Raw genomic sequence first — 17,072 nt, 5'->3', positions numbered from 1 at the left:
ACATGTCCCTCAACAGAATCTCCATCATACACAACCACAATGGGGACAGCACTGTGTTAAACAGAGTAAAGCACCCTCTACACTCTTCCCCCATCAAACACTCCCCAGACAGGGGCAGCACAGGGTTAAGATACAGAATATTACTTCCTCTACGCTCACAAGTCAGATCTATTTTGCTTTGGCAAGCATTCCTATTTGAAGAGGACAGCAGATACAGTGGACCATCTAAGTGTGTAGTCAATGTCACAGTGAACACCAATGTACATCCACTTACTCATGCATTGCTTCTCCTGTTTTCCTCTTCCTTTTCCCCAGGATTTGTCAGTAGCAACATGTGTATGGAGCACCTTCCTGCTCCAAGGTTTACACACCATAACATTTGGATACATGTTTATGGTAAAAAATTTGCACAGGCTGCACCTACCTGAAACCAACATAGTGGATAAATACTCCAGCCAACATAATGAAGATACAGTAGCCAAAAACCTTCATGTTTCTTTTCCGCTTCTTGTCGCTGTGAAACTCTGCATAGTCTTCTGGTGTGGCATACCGGAACTGCTCCCAGTACTTTTGCTGCTCAGACATCTTGTATCTTTTGAGAAGTGGAAGAGAAGACAAGGGTGAGGACAGATCAACTGAGAAAAGCAAAGCTGAACTCAACAATGACTGTCCGTGGAATAAGCCAATACTGAAATCAAATGCCTTTTTCAGAAGGCATTTGTTTGCTGAGCGTTCAGCTACATTCCATTTGCTTCCCTATAATTACAGACCACCTGAATAAGTAGAACTTGTATGTTTTAGCCTGAACGGAGACCCAGAGTGTGATTTTTTTTCTTGGACAGAACAAGAATATACAGCAGCTGGGCTGTGTCAGTCCAGCAAAATATATCCTAAATAAGTTACTCACTTCTCCTACGTAAGCTAAAGGTCAGAAGCCACACATTTGCATTGTTGAAACAAAAGGCAGAAAGAGTGATTCAGCCCCAAATCTGAACAGCAACACACAACTTAAAATCTACACTCCTGTCATTTAGTAACCTCCTGCTTCACTGATTAAAACACACCATATCCCTAAAACTCTCACTTGTGAGCATTAAGCTTCCCTGGATTCAATTCATTCTGTAGTATAACAGCCACTATCGTTCAGTGTTCACAGGAACGACTCCAGCCTAAGAACACCTCCACTGTTAGACAATGAAATGGGATATACAACATAGAATCAGGCCCTTCAGCCCACCAATCGGAGTTGGTATTTCTCCTCCACTCCAGCTTCCTTCTATCTTTCCTCCTCTGAATCTATCATTGTAAACCTCTTATCATTTCTTCCCCATATGGTTATCCAGCTTCCCCTTTAAATCCTACTCACCTCGACCACTCCCTGTAGGAGTGAGTCACAAATTCTTCCTACTCTCTGGGTCAAGGCGGTTCTCCTGAATTCCTAATTGGATTTTCCAACGCCGGCTCCATACTGACAACTTCTACCGATGCTTCTCCCCACGAGAAGAAACATTCTCTCTGTCTCCACTCAATCAAAGTCATCCAGAATTTCACAGATAATAAAATGTGAGGCTGGATGAACACAGCAGGCCCAGCAGCATCTCAGGAGCACAAAATCTGACGTTTCGGGCCTAGACCCTTCATCAGAGAGGGGGATGGGATGGTTCTGGAATAAATAGGGAGAGGGGGGAGGCGGACCGAAGATGGAGAGAAAAGAAGATAGGTGGAGAGGAGAGTATAGGTGGGGAGGTAGGGAGGGGATAGGTCAGTCCAGGGAAGACGGACAGGTCAAGGAGGTGGGATGAGGTTAGTAGGTGGGAGATGGAGGTGCGGCTTGGGGTGGGAGGAAGGGATGGGCGAGAGGAAGATGAGTGAGTCACTGCTCAGCCTTCTCTTTCCAAGTCCCAGCTCTACAGTCCCCACATTCCTCTGTTAGTTCTCCTCTTCAGTCTTGTCCGCATCCTCTCCTGTGCCTTGATACACCCTGTTACAGTGCAGGCAGTATCTAGATCTAGTCTAAGCAATGTTTTAATCAGGTTCAGGGTGATCTCCCCACAAAAAGGTGTAGAAAAGTATGAGGGGTGCAAGTAGGAGAGGTAGAAAGAAATCTTTCCCCTTAGTATAGGGATCCATAATCTGTGGGCATAGACTGGAGGTGAGGGACAGGAGGTTTGGGGTATTTATAGGAGACTGGATCTTTTTCACCCAGAGGAATCTGGAACTCACTGCCTGAAAGGGTGTTGGAGGCTGGCAACATAATATTTTAATGATGACTTGGAGTAGCATAGCATATAAAGCAATGAGCCAAGTGCTAGATAATTGAACTAGAGTTAATAGGAGTTTGAAGACCAGTGTGTACATGATGGACCAAAGGGTCTCTTACGATTCTAGGTCTCTATGACCTGATAGTTTATCACTCTCACTGTAAATTCTGGTGTTTGGTTTGCTGTTTTTTAATGGTGTGGCTGTGAGGAAAGGCAGCTTAGTAGGCCAGTGAGGAATTTACATGGGGGGGGCGCAAGCAGTGGGATTGGCAGAGTTTCCATCACATGAGAAGGGTATTCCATCATTAAATGGCACCGTGACTGATCTGATCATCCTCAACTCCACTTTCCAATCTTTTCCTCCGAACCCTTAATTCCCTTCCCAATTAAAAATCTCAGTCATCAATATACTTAACGACCTAGCCTCAACAGCCTGCTGCAGTAAAGAATTCCACAGATTCACTGACCTCATCTCCATCTTCAATAGGCAATTCTCTTACTTTCAGATGATGCCCTCTGGTCCTAGACTCTGTCATAAGAGGAAACAACTTCTCAGCATCTCCTCTGTCAAGTCCTCTAAGAATCTTGCATGTTTCACTAAGGTCTCAAATAAGTACAGGTTCACAGGCACAATCAGTACAAGCCCAACCAACTCAACCTTTCCTCATAAGACAGTCCTTCAATACCCCAGGTTTCAGGAATGCAGAGTGAGCGACAACAGGTGATTGGGATTGGCCTACGTAAAAGGGACAGGGTTGTTGGACTGAATGGCTTGTCAGTGGCCTCCGAGGCCTTACTCAGCCACCTTGAGAAGTGAGGAAGTGTGAACTGGACTGGGCCATGACACCTTGACCCTCCGGCAGACGTGTCAAGGCTCCATCATAGAGGTTGGGGGTGGGGTTGGGAGGAGTACCACACCATTGAACAATGCAATAAAAAGGACTGAAAACACAGTCAGACAACAACCCCACCCCAGGGGAACTGGTGGGGGCTGCTGACACAGCGAGCTGCAAACGAGAAGGGAGTCTTCTCCCGAAAGCACCGCTCCAGGGAAACAATTCACAAGCCCCGCTGCCATGGATGAGACGCTGCCTTTCTCTCCATGTTGCTGTGGGGCTCAAACATGCTCAGCAGTGGATAGAAGCTGTCAGCTTGGTGCAATGATGAGATGCAGGCGAACTGACAGGCTGGGAATTGTAGATATGAAGTGGAAGGAAAGGGATGAAAGGACGGTGGTTATTTTTTTTTCCTCTCTGTTCATAACGCTGACTGGGGATTATAATGCAAGCTTCTCGCTTCACTGGCATAGACAGGGGGCCTGCAAGCCCAGGCCGCGTCTTTCACTAGCCGCGCGTTCCGATCGCTTTGCACACAAGGTGTGGATGAAGTGGCATGTCAAGCGTGGATCCGAATTCCTCTGACAGTGGCAGGGGCCCCCAGAGAAAAGGCTTGCTCTTGCTGCCATCTCGCCCTTTTGTGCAGCACTCAGCCCTTTCCAAACTAAGCAGCGAAACAAAAACATTTTCACACCAGCGATGTTAGAGCTGAAGAACTAGGAGCAGCTGCAGGCCATTCAGCCCCTTTGAGTGTCCTCTGCCATTGAATTTGAAAGTTGCTGGTATCATCTCGGCCCTCAAGTCCACTTTCCTGCCCTTCCCCATAACTTTTTACTGATTAAAAATCTCTCCTCCTCAATGTCCTGAGAACAGTGAATTCCACAGATTTATGATCCTTTGAGAGAAGTAGTTCCTCCTCACCTCTGTTTTAAATCTGCTACCTCCTACTTGTTCGAGTTTAAAAGGTTTAAAATCAGTTAGAGTTAGAGGTTAGGTCTGGATTAAACTTTCTACTTTAACTCTGCTAGCCCTACTTATTCTAGATGGCCCAACATGAAGAAACATCCACTCTACATCCACTTTGTCAATCCCTTTTAGCACCTTGCATGTCTCCGTTAGATCTGCTCTCATTCTTCTAAACTCAAGGAAGTAAAGGCCTAAACTGCTTGATCTCTCTCACGACAAGACAAACCCCCTTATTGTCTAGAATTAGCGTTACTGCTTTACAGACACACTATTAATGCAAGCCTGTCTCCTCAGCGCACTCCTCTACTGTACAAATGTTCAAATGAAGAGCACAGTAAGGCCGCTCTGCCCCTCAAGCTTGCTGTACCATTCAGTAAGACCCATGACTGATCTGATTTACCAACCCAGACAACATTTTATCCCCTTGCTTTACAAGAATCCATCTGCCTCTGTCTTAAAAATGTTTCGATTTTCCTTCCATTGCCTTTGAGGAAGGTTGTTCCCGATTCTTGGAGAGAATGTTTTCCCATCCTCTCTGTTTTAAATGGGAGACCCTGATTTTTAAACAGTGACCCCTAGTTCTAGACTTTCCCATAAAAAGAAACACCTTCCCTATATCCAACCAGTCAAGACCTCTTGGGATTTTCTATATTTCAACCAGTCACCTCTTAACCTACTAAACTAAAGCAGATTCAAGCCTAGCCAGTCCAACCATATCTCGTGAGACAACTTGTCCATTACAGTCGAGTAAAACCTCTCTGATGCATTTACATTCTTCTTTAAATACAGAGACCAATACTATTCACACTACTCCAGCTGTGCTCTCACCAATGGCCTGTATAACTGAAGCATAACCTCCCTAGTTTGATATTCTATTCCCCTCACAGTAAATGTTAACATTTATAGAGTCATACAGCGCGGAAACAGGCCCTTCGGTCCAACGAGTCCACGCCGACCGCATTCCCAAACTAAACTAGTCCCACTTGCCTGCGCTTGGCCCATAACCCTCCAAACCTTTCCTATTCATATAATTATCCAAATGTCTTTTAAATGTTGTAACTGTATCCACACCCACCACTTCCTCTGGAACTTTATTCTACACACGAACCACTCTCTGTGTAAAAAGAAAAGTTGCCCCTTTTGGTCTTTCTAAAAGCTTTCTCCACTCACCTTAAAAATATGCCTCCAATGTCAAACTCCTCCACCTTAGTGAAAAGACCTTTGGCCATTCTTCTTTTCTATACCCCTGATTTTAGAAACCTCCATGAGGTCACCCCTCAAACTCCTACGCTCCAGTGAAAAAAGTCTCAGCCTATTTTTAGAACTCAAACCCTCCATTCCCAGCAACATCCTGGTAAATCTTTTCTGAACATCCTACAGTTTAATATCATCATAGAATTCCTATTGTGTGGAAGCAGGCTATTCAACCCATCAGGTCCATACTGACCCCCCCAAACAGCATCCCACCCAGATCCATCTGCTACTCTATCCCTGCAAATCCCATGGCTAGTCCTAGCTTGCACATCCCTGGACACTGTGGCCAATTAAGCATAACCAATCCACCCTAACCTTTATACCTTTGGACTGTGGGAAGTAACCGGTGCACCCAGAGGAAACCCATGCAGACATGGGGAGAATGCGCAAACTCCACACAGACAATGCCTGAGGGTGGATTTGAACCTGGGTTCCTAGTGCTGTGAGGCAGCAGTGCTAATGACTGAACAACAGTGCCACCCATCTATCCATCCTACAACTGGCGATCAGGACTGGACACAGTACTCCAGAAAGGGTCTCAATAATGTCTTGTACAACCTCAACATAATGTATAAACTCCCATAATCAAAGGTTTAAGCAATGAAGGCAAGCGTGCTAAATGTCTTCTTAACCACCAGAGATAAGACTTGCAAAGAATTAGGTGCCTGAATCCCTAGATGTGTCTGCGATATCTGTATATTCACTTTTATAATTCACCCTCTGTGTCTCAGAGCTGTGCAACCTCTCATCATTTAGCTAACAGGCTTCTTTTTCATTTATCCAGTTAATTTCACATTTTCCGACATTATACTACAGACCTTTGCTCACTTAGTCTAGCAATAAGCCTCTGTGAAGTCCTTACGTCCTCTTTAAAATGGATATAACATGTGGTTAGATAGGAGGAAAGGCTGAACAGGTTTCCACCATTACTGTCTCGATGTATCCGCAGTCTCCCTTGACGGGACGATGTCACTGACTTGGAAGTCACGGAGCGTGCTAATTCAGTGAACTCTTGTTGCTCAGCCAACGGTGTCTGCACCCCGGCTCAGCCCGGTGGATAATGACTGCACGGTGAACAGGCCGCTGGGCAATGACCTGGAGGGGGCAATCCCTCTATGACAAGGACACCCACAAGCGAGATGCCAAGATTGGTGGACACTGATGTGCCCAGGGGGTCAGTTGCAGCAGGCCATAGCCTCCAGAGTCTTGCTTTGTGGATGCAGGAGGAACGGGAAGGCGCAGGCCAGAAAGAAGCCAGGTCCATGAATACCACCTTTACTCAGTGCACCACCCTCTCTGGGCCACTGCTAGCTCCCTCCCGGGCAGTAAATCGGGTACAACCGAGAGGAGGCCTGTCTAACGTCATGAGGGGCCGGGACTGGGAGCCGAGAGGGAGTGCACATTCCTAACTGGCTGATAGAATGGAGAACGAGAGGATGCCAAGTGGCATGAGGTGAAACAGTAAGTGGTTAGGCTCGGGAAACGGAGAGAGTCAATCAAGGCTTGCAAGTGGAGAATTGGATCGTTATCTGAAGAGAGAAGAATTTGTAAGAGGATAGGGAGTGGGTCTGGGCAAGTGTTTTTACAGACTTGGGACAACTAAAGGGCTGGTCATAGGCTTCAGGAAGCAAGGAGGAGGTCACACCCCTAACTACATCAACTGTGCTGCGATGGAGATGGTCAACAGTGTCAAGTTCCTAGGAGTGATGATTACCAATAATCTGTCCTGGACCAACCATGTTGATGCAATGGTCAAGAAGGCACAACAACCCCTCTTCTTCCTCAAGCAGCCAATATCATCAAAAATCCCTCCCATCCCGGTTATAATCTCTGCCAACCTCTACTGTCAGGCAGAAATTACAAAAGCGTACCAACAGATTCGAGAACAAGGACCAGTTAACAAACATGGTCAGTGCTGAGAACAATGTTTAGTAACTGCTCAATTCTGATTAACTTTCTCAGATGGGGACCGGAGGTATGTCGAGGGTCTTCCTCAGATGACTTCCCAGCCCCTCTCACGACAAGAGTCCAGCTTCCACTGGTTATCATACAGGTCAAGGATTAGCCCCCTTCCTCTGTCTCCCCACACAATGCAAACTGAATTCTGGACAATTAGAGAGCAGCTCTGTGCACTGAGCCGAGGATTTAACATTTCCCTAGAGTTTGAAGCTGTCCTGGGTGAACGAACGGGTTGTATCTGCAGCAATTGAGGGGATTATATGGGATAGTACAGTTTGCACTGGGAGGTTCTTCTCAAAAATTTTAAAATGGCAGGCTTCTCTAAATCGCAATCTGTCAAGCCCTGTCAAGGATTGCTATGGCGAACCTGAAGATTAGTCCCCTAGAGTAGAGAAGGTAACCAGGAAATCTGATAGAGACTAGCTGTGAAGGGTTGAGGGAAGGTATGTTTTCAGCATTTCAAACACAGGTTGATCAACTGAAGTGTTTGATCAGCCATGAGTATAGGAGTAGGGATGTCTTGCTGCAGTCATACAGGGCCGCGGCGAGGCCACACCTTGATATTGTGAGTGATTTTGGTATCCTTCGGGTGGTATGGTGGCTCAGTGGTCAGCACTGCTGCCTCACAGCCCCAGGGACCCAGGTTGAACCTACCCTCAGGCGACTGTCTGTGCGGAGTTTGCCTATTTTCCCATGTCTTCATGGGTTTCCTCTGGGTGCTCCGGTTTCCTCCCACAGGCCAAAGATGTGAATGTTAGCATGGGTTGACTGTACTAAAAACCCATTGTATCTAGGGATGTGCATGCTAGGTGGCTTAGCCATGGGAAATAGAGGGTTAAAGGGATAGAATGGCTTGCTCTTCAGAGTGTCAGTATGGACTTGATGGGCTAAACGACTTCTTTTCACACTCGAGATTCAATGATTCTGTGATGAAAATCTGAGGAAGGGCTTTCTTGCTATTGAGGGAATCCAGTGAAGGTTCACCCAATGGATTCCCAGGATGGCAGGAATGACTTTTGAAGGAGGACTGGATTAACTCGGCTTGTACTTACTGGAATTTAGAAGAGTTTGATGGAAGTGGGGAGGTGGAATCTCAAAATCATATGAAAGTCTGGATGGGCTAGATGCAGGAAGAAGGCCCCCAATGTTGGGGAAATCCAGAATTAGGGGTCAGGGTTAGGATTAGGGACTGAGATAAGGAAGAATTTCTTCACTCAGAGATGGAAACCTGTGGAACTCTCTCCCCCAGGAAGCTGCTGTGGCCAGTTCATTAGATATGTTCAAGAGGAAGCTGGACATGGATGTGGCCCTTATGGCTAAAGGATCAAGGGGTATGGAGAGGAAGCAGGAATGGGATACTGACGTGGTATGATGAGCCCTGATCATATTGAGCAGTGTTATATACTTAAAGGGACAAATGGTCTACTCCTGCACCTATTTTCTATGTGGTACTGAATGGTGGGGCAGGCTAAATGGGCTGAATGGCCTGCTGCAGAGTGTTAGTTCCTATCTGAAGGATCAGGAAAGTGAGGGCACAGTTGGAGGAGGTTAGGCAGAAAAGACAGAGCAATTTAAGGAAAGACTGCTTTCCTGTTGTTTATTCGATCACGGGATATGGGTGTCACAGGAAGGGTCATCCCATCCCAACTGCGCCTGACAGAGTGCAGTTCTGAGGTGACCCCATCACTGTGGGTGTTTTTCTTTCTTCATTATTCATGGGAATAAGACTGTATCTGGTGCTTACTGTGTTGACACTTGTGGGATCTTGCTGTGTGTGGGTTATTAAAATGATGACGGTGCCTAAGCAAATGAAAAGAGGGATAATGATCCGTGACATGACTTTGCAGCCTGTCGCGGGCTTGATTAGATTGATTATTGTTACACGTACCTAGGTAGAGTGAATGGTTTAGTTTCGTGTGCAATATAGGCAGGTGATCCCATACAAAGGGCGTATGGGATAGAACAGAGTGAGGAATAAAATGTTACAGCTGCAACGAAGGTGCACAAAAGCAACAGCAACATTGGATTTGAAATCCGAGGGATTTGCAGCAGGCTGCAGAGAGGCAGCTGGAAGCACTGCCCTGTGTGAGAAACGGACCACCCCCCGCAACTGGTGTCCTGCTACGATAGGTAAATGAACTGAAGTTTACTGTCCCCTTGTAAATGGCTCCCAGCCTTGCCGCAGTTCTGAAGGAGTGTGGAGCAGGCAGGAGTAACTCCGCTTGTGTTTGTCATTGCCTGCATTCCAGGGGCCCGTCGCCACCGAGTGCATTCACCTCCCCGCTGCCCCCCATTATAGGGAAGCAGAGCTTCTGTCTAAACTCTGCTGGGGTGGAGACAGTAACTGTAGCTGCAGCAGTGCCTCAGTGATGGTCGTGGGACTAGTCTTTATCCGGCTCGGCTGCTCCCTGCTCATTCTGTACCTTGGACTGCTGAGCTGGTTTCGTGTGTCCGTTTTCAACAGTTTCTTCCATTGCCGTCCCTTGGAAACGCAAACACGCGCCAGCCTTCCCCGGCTGGACAGCTCAGGCCCAGACTGCGAGCACCGTTAAATTAAACAAACCGACACTGTGAGTGTTTCTGTACAAGCCAAGACCGTGTCCTTTTCACAGGAGCCTCCACCTGTTTCCCCATCATGCCCCTATGACTCTGTATTCCTTACTCCCTCGAATGTTTACCAGTTTCCTCATGAACTGAATTGATACAATTCACCTCAATTCGTCCCTATGGGAGCAAATTGCACACTCCCTACCCACCTTTCCCACAGTTCCCTTCCTCGCCCTGTGGGAGCGAGCCCCACATTAACCCCCACGCCCTGCGGGAGCGAGCCCCACATTAACCCCCACGCCCTGCGGGAGCGAGCCCCACATTAACCCCCACGCCCTGCGGGAGCGAGCCCCACATTAACCCCCACGCCCTGCGGGAGCGAGCCCCACATTAACCCCCACGCCCTGCGGGAGCGAGCCCCACATTAACCCCCATGCCCTGCAGGAGTGTGCCCCACATTAACCCCCACGCCCTGCGGGAGTGTGCCCCACATTAACCCCCACGCCCTGCGGGAGTGTGCCCCACATTACACCCCCACCCTGTGGGAATGTGCCCTACATTCCCCCCACTTCCTTCTCCCCCCTGACCATCCTCACACTCCACCCTGACCATTCCCAAAATAGACCCGGCCAGTCCCCACACTTCACCCTGACTGTCCCTACACACCCTCCTGCTCCAGCCACACCTCTGCCTTCTCTTTTCTGGAGAGAAGGTTTCAGGTCTGAAAGGTGGATCTGAATCCTGATTTGGGGTGGGGGTGGGGGCGGGGGAAGGAGTGGCAAAGGAGGCCGAGGGGCTTCTCAGACAAGTCTCATCCAAAACAGGTTGGCGATCGGGGTTGAGGAAGCTGACAGGACGATACTGAATTCAGTGGCAGCCAGGTACAACTGAACATGTGGGCAGCCACCAAAATCGAACAGATAAGGGCTTGTGGGTGTTGATGGTTTTACTGCAGTCATCTTCAATCCCAGCCACATGTGAATGAGGCAAAGGTGGGGGCAGGCTGAAAGCTGGCTGAGACTGGCCAGAACTCACTCCTTCGAGTGAACAGCAGACCTGTGACTAGGCAATCTCTCAATTCGAGCACTTCGAAGACACTAAGCTTTGATTTCGACAGTTAGAGACACCAGCATGTCCCTGCATCCGACTAAATAGCCCAGAGTGATTCACTGTGGCACATCACGCCACACATTCACATCCAGTATTGTTTCTCTGGCACAAGTTTGTAAAGGAGTTAGAGGTGATTTATTACGGCAATGTAGCTCGTGAATAGTTTTAAAGGGCCAGCAGTCCAGAGGCCTGGGCTCTCAATCCCAGCGCGCTGAGCTTGAATCCCGCTCAGAGCACTCTAAGATCGGCATTCAGCTTAAAGCAGACCTCCTGGCAACAAACTGGGCTTTTGTGATCGAGAGGTTGTCATCACAGTACAGGAGGTGGCTTTTCAGCCCACTGAGCCCATGCGGCTCTCTGCTGAGCATTAACTCACTCCTCCACTCTCGCCTTGTCCACGCTCCAGGTTCGCTGCACTTAGGTGCCTTGCCAAGGTCCTTCCAAAATTACTTGGTGTCCAACATCTGCCCCTGCTCCCCCGCCCACCCGCCCAACTTTGGGCAGCATGCTCCGGGTCACATCACTCACTGTGTCAAAACGTTCTTCCCCCACCACCACCTCCACCCTCCACCTCTTGACTACATCCTCGAATGTGTCCTGGCACTGTAGGAAACCAGCTTTCCTCTGCCTTACCTAGCTGTGGAGAGATTTTCTCCTTGTGGGAGAGTCTAGGGTCAAGGGCACAGAATCTCAGAACGAGGGGATGCCCTGTTGGGGCAGAGGTGAAGAGGAATTTCTTCTCTCCGGGAAGTGATGTTTCTGTGAAATCCTTTACCACAGAAGGCTGTTGGGGGCTGGGTCACTGGGTATGCTCAAGGCCGAGAGAGAGAGAGAATCAGGAAGAGAATCAAGGGTTTATGGGAGAAAGGCAGGGGAGTGCAGTTGAGGATGATCAGACCAGAGATCATTTCATTGGATGACAGAGCAGACTCGATGGACTGAATAGCCCACTGTGACCCAGAAGCAAATGAGGTACCTACCTGACCGTTGACGATACCTGTACCTTAAGGAGGCTAACTTTGGGAACACTCTTCATCTATTTCACACTCCTCCCCGCCACAACCAATTAACCCATCAGCCTCCCTACCTTGTGGAGGGCGGACTACTATGAGCTGGGGCACTTACCTGTAGCGTGGTGCTGGGTTCACACAATTGTAGAAGAACGGGTCCCCGTGGTTACCGCTGCTCCCCACAGGGTTGCCAAGTGCTCCTCCAGGGGGGCCGTGGCGTTGGAGTCTCAGCCTCCTGTCATATTCCCGGCGGCTGTTGGGCTTGCTCAGCACACTGTAGGCCTCGTTCAGGCGTACAAACCGGCTGTGCAGCTCTGGGTTGGACACATCGATGTCAGGATGGAGCTGAGGAGTCAACGCCATTTCACACAGTTAGTCACAGAGTCATACAGCATGGAAACAGACCCTTTGATCCAAGCAGGCCATAATCCCAAACAAAAGTACTCACACCTCCCTGCGCTTGGCCCATATTCCTCCAAACATTTCTTACTCACTTACTTATCCAAATGTCTTTTAAACACTGCAACTGTACCCACATCCGCCAATTCCTCTGGAAGTTCATTCCACACACAAACCGTGCACTGTGTAAAAAAACATTGTCCCCATGTCTTTTTTTAAAATCTTTCTCCCTTCATCTTAAAAATATACCCCTTAACCTTGAAATTCCCCAGCCTAAGGAAATGCCATTTACCTTATCCATGCCCCTCTACAAGGTCACCTCTCAACCTCCTATACTCCAGTGAAAGAAGTCCCAGCCTACCCAGCCTCTCTTTACAAGTCACACACTCCATTCATGGCAACAGCCTGGTAAATCTTTTCTGAACCCTCTCCAATTTAACAATAATGGTCCTATAACAGGGAGGCCAGAACTGCACACTGTACTCCAGAAGAAGCCTCACCAACGTCTGGTATAACCTCAACATCACATCCTAACTCCGTCTCAGCAATGAAGGCAAGCGTGCTGAATGCCTTCTTAACTCCTCTGTTTATATGTGACACAAACTTCAAACAATTATGTACCCTAGATCTCTCTGTTCTTCAACACTACCCAAGGACCCTATTTTTAATTTTCCGCACCACACACCTTCTGACACCATTTCACGAGCTTGCCAACTATAAAATGGCTGCTGTGTTTTAGTCCAGAGATCAGACTTTCAAAGAAGCCCAACCCACCACTTCCTCCCTCCCCCAGGGTAAATAGCAGGCAGGCACAAGGGTACATGCCTTAAAGTTCCAGTGGGTGGCAGGCCCAACCCACCCCCACCCCTTCCCTGTAAAGCCACTTGGGATTTTTACCAGGGCTAACCAACCCAAATTGCACATCCCTAGAGACAATGGGAAATTTAGCATGGCCAGTCCACCCTAACCTGCAAATCTTTGGGCTGTGGGAGGAAACTAGAGCACCTGGAGGAAACCCACACAGACACAGGGAGAATATGCAAACTCCACACGCCTAAGGGTAGGTTGAACTTGGGTCCCTGGGGCTGTGAGGCAGCAGGGCTAACCAATGAGTCACTGTGCTGTATCAGGGGACACTGTCTAAGGGTATGGGGGTAGGCCACTTAGGACTGAGATGAACAGGAATGCCTTCATCCAGACAGCGGGAAGCCTGTGAGATTCTCTGCCACAGAAAGTGGTTGAGGCCAAAACATTGAACGTTTTCAAGGAATTAGATATGATTCTTAGGGCTAAAGCGATCAAACTAAATGGGGAAGGAAACAGGAAGGGGGACTGAGTTGGATGATTTGCCATGATTGTATTGAATGGGGTTGCAGCCTCGAAGGACTGAGTGGCCAATTTATGCTCCTACTTTCTGTTGCAGCAATTAAAAAACTTTCTGCATTTATAAAGACCTTTCCTGACCTTAGGACACTCCCACAACATTTTCCAACCAGTGAAATGCTTCAGCATGACTAAAAGGGAGACAAACAATCAGAGATTTTCGTCTTGGACCAGGGTGCAAGAAACAGACATGGGCACACCAATTTCCATAGCATGTGAAATGAGACAGAGCTCTAGCTGGGACGGTTAACTGTGTGTGTGCATTCTCAGAGAGGCCAGAGTGACTCTGATTGGTCAGGGTCTTGCCTCAGCCAGAGTTTGCTTACCAGCCAGAGGCCTTTTCTCCCCTAGGACAAGTTGTTGAGATGGTATGGAATTTGGCATACTTGTGTTTGTTCCGACGAGTGCAAGAGGAAAGTCTCAAATCCTGGCAACTGTCATGCACAGAATGCTGCCTGTTTGCTAGTCATATGATGAGCCCTATCTCACGAGGAATGTCAGGAGAGGCAAAGATATTGACACCTTTCTCCAGAAAAATGCCCCTCCCAATGCAGTGCAATCTGTGGCCGCCTGCCATGTGATCCAAAGAATTCTGGGTGACTTGAGAGTTGAAACGGTCAGTGATCGTGGGGCCATGTGTTAACCACAACAGTGCTCTCTGAACCACACAAGACGATAGCAGGGAAAAAAAGCTCAGTCAAACAGTGTGGTTTTATGGAGCATGCAAGAGGAGGAGAAAGGTGACAGAAACGTTTGGGGAGCTTCAAGCCTCAGGCCACCAATATCAGACTAATTGTAATTGACAAGGTGTGGGCGGGGGAGGGGAGGCCAAGACCCAGCATGGCAAAGGCACTGCCCCGTCCACAAGCTCAAAACACCCCCTGCTACGCAGTGAGAACCCTGGCAACATGACTGACAGAGAAAACAGATCCAAAGTATCTGCTGGTCACTTCACTACAGCAGATAAATATTTGGGTCTTTCACTATATTGTCAAAACAGTGGGAGAGTACGCTTCCCGTCTGAATCAGCCAGCTGGCCAAATTTCCTGAAATGCAAATTGTCTCTCTTCAGCTCAGCGGTGAAGTCTCTGGGGAAGGAGGGGGAGAACGCAGAGAGAACGGACCTACTGTGCCAGTCACTAGTGTGCGAGATGGCCACACAACTCCACTTGGCGAATTCAGGAGAAACATCTCTCCCCAGAGAGTGAGGAGAACGTGGAACTTGCTCTACAGGGTGTGGTCGAGGGGAATAGTATCAATACATTTCAAGGGATGAGGGAGGAAGTAAAAGAAGGATAGTGTGATTTGAGAGGAAGATGATAATGCGTTTGGGATGAAGCTTGGGCTTGGGATTTAAATCGCATTGCCATCACTGAATTCATTGACCTGGGCGTTACCATTGACTAGAAACTGACCTGCACCAGCCACATAAATACAGTGGCTACGAAAGCAAGTCAGAGGTTGGGAATCTGGTGGCGAGTTACTCACCTCCTGACTCCCGCCAAAGCCCATTTGCCATCAACAAGGCACAAGTTATGAGTACAATGGAATACTCCCCACTTACCTGAATAAGTGCAGCTCCAATAACACTCAAGTAGTTGGAGGTACAGCGTAAGGACTGCAGGGGCTCAAGGAGGCAGCTCAGCGCCACCTTCTATGGGGCAATTAGGGACTGACAATAAATGTCAGCCCTGCCAGTGACACCCACATCCTGCGAAAGAATCTAACAGAATACAAATATGGTGTAGATGGGCAGAATGGGCTGATTTTGTAGTGGAAATTCAACTGGCACAGCTAAAGTGGGGCTTCTTTTGTGACTGGCCGATTCTATAGGCAGTCTGTGCTCTTTCACCCCACTCCATTTCATGCCTGTTGCCTCATCATCCTGCAGGTACACACCCACAATCTGCCTCCTCTGCACTCTCAGTAGCAGCAAGCTAGCCTCAAGGAAGCTCGCCACTGTAACTATATGTGGAGTCAAAATGTCCACGAAGACTTGAATCAAATTAAGCCAGCTCTTAAAATTCATTTATGGGACAAGAGCATAGCTGGTTATGCCCAGTATGTATTGCTCATCCCTTCTTGCCCCTGGATAAGGTGGTGTTACACTGCCTTCTTGAACCGCTACAGTTCATGTGCTGTAGGAGTATCCGCAATGCTAGCAGGGACGGAGTTCTAGGAATTTGATCCAATGACAGTGAAGGAACAGCAATATATTACCAAGTCAGGTTGGTGTATGCCTCGGAGGGGAACTTGCAGGGGGTGTCTCTCCAATGTCTGTGCTGCCCCGTCCTTCTAGACAGTAGAGGTTGTGGTTTTGGAAAGTGCTGTCTAAGACGTCTTGCTGAGATGGCCACAGTGTGTCTTGTAGATGGTATACACTGCTGCTGAGTGTCACACAGGCATGGGCACTATGCATGCACACAGGCACTACACGCACAAATATACAGTCACGCAAGGGGTTCACTCAGGGTAAGTGTCCCAATGAGCAAGGAGGGGAAAGCACTGAAGGCTTTGGCCTGTTCAATTCCACTCAGTATACGCATACACATAGGTACACACCCAAATACACGCAGACACTCAAATATACACAAGCACACACAAATACAGACACAGTCACATGTACATACACAGAGACGCACATGAATACACACACATAATTAGTCTCACACATACTCTGGCACAAACAACAGCCATTTCATTGGCACTGACAACGCTAGCTGGAGTATTACACAGTCAGGATACCACAGTGCAATCAGAATTGGAGCTAGCCCTGCCAAGGCAATGCCAGCAAGATCACTGGCTGAGACAAAGGGTCATTACCTCCTCCAGCGCGTAACCAATCAACATGATCGCAGCTGATTTGATTAGCTCCACTGATTAGTCTCCTTGACCCTTCCACCAACCCCATATTCCGCATCCTAATCAACAACCCATGACTTCATGTCCACTGCAAGTCCATCCATCTCAAAGCCTTGAATATATTCAATGTTCTAGACTCTCTGGTGTAGAGAATTCCAAAGATTCAGTGGGAAGAAAATCCTCCTCACCTCCCGTCTCAGTCTGAGCAGATTCTTGACTAAGAGGAGAGTCGCTGGTGTGGGTGGGAAGGTGGGATTGAAGCCACGCTGACTTGCAGTGTGATGTTACTGAAAGGCGCATCAACTTCAGACTGACATGAGGAGGAATTTCTTCTCTGTGAGGGCTGAGCGTCTTAGGAACTCCTTGCCCCAGAGAGCTGTGGGGGCAGTGTCCCTGTATTTTAAGACTGAGAGGAATGAATTTTTGATCGGAAAAGGGAATGTTTTCGGAAAAGAGCAGAAAAATGGACATGAGGAATGGCAGTT

General features: G+C 48.2%; 1 protein-coding gene across 2 annotated transcripts in view; it reads right to left on the bottom strand.

Annotated features, from left to right (window-relative positions):
* dnajc4 (DnaJ (Hsp40) homolog, subfamily C, member 4) overlaps positions 1-17,072 on the bottom strand; it is an 85,230-nt gene that overhangs the window by 35,816 nt on the left and 32,342 nt on the right. For both annotated transcript variants that reach the window (XM_048525221.2, XM_048525219.2), the window contains 2 exons: positions 12,059-12,288; positions 425-592 (listed from right to left, as the gene is read on the bottom strand). In XM_048525221.2, the coding sequence (XP_048381178.1) occupies positions 425-592; positions 12,059-12,288 (398 nt within the window). The remainder of the gene's footprint in view (positions 1-424; positions 593-12,058; positions 12,289-17,072) is intronic.

The sequence above is a fragment of the Stegostoma tigrinum genome, chromosome 42 (assembly GCF_030684315.1).
Source record: "Stegostoma tigrinum isolate sSteTig4 chromosome 42, sSteTig4.hap1, whole genome shotgun sequence".
Lineage (NCBI taxonomy): Eukaryota > Metazoa > Chordata > Chondrichthyes > Orectolobiformes > Stegostomatidae > Stegostoma > Stegostoma tigrinum.
The sequence above is the reverse complement of the archived record's forward strand: the minus strand, read 5'-3'. Positions and strand labels throughout refer to the sequence as shown.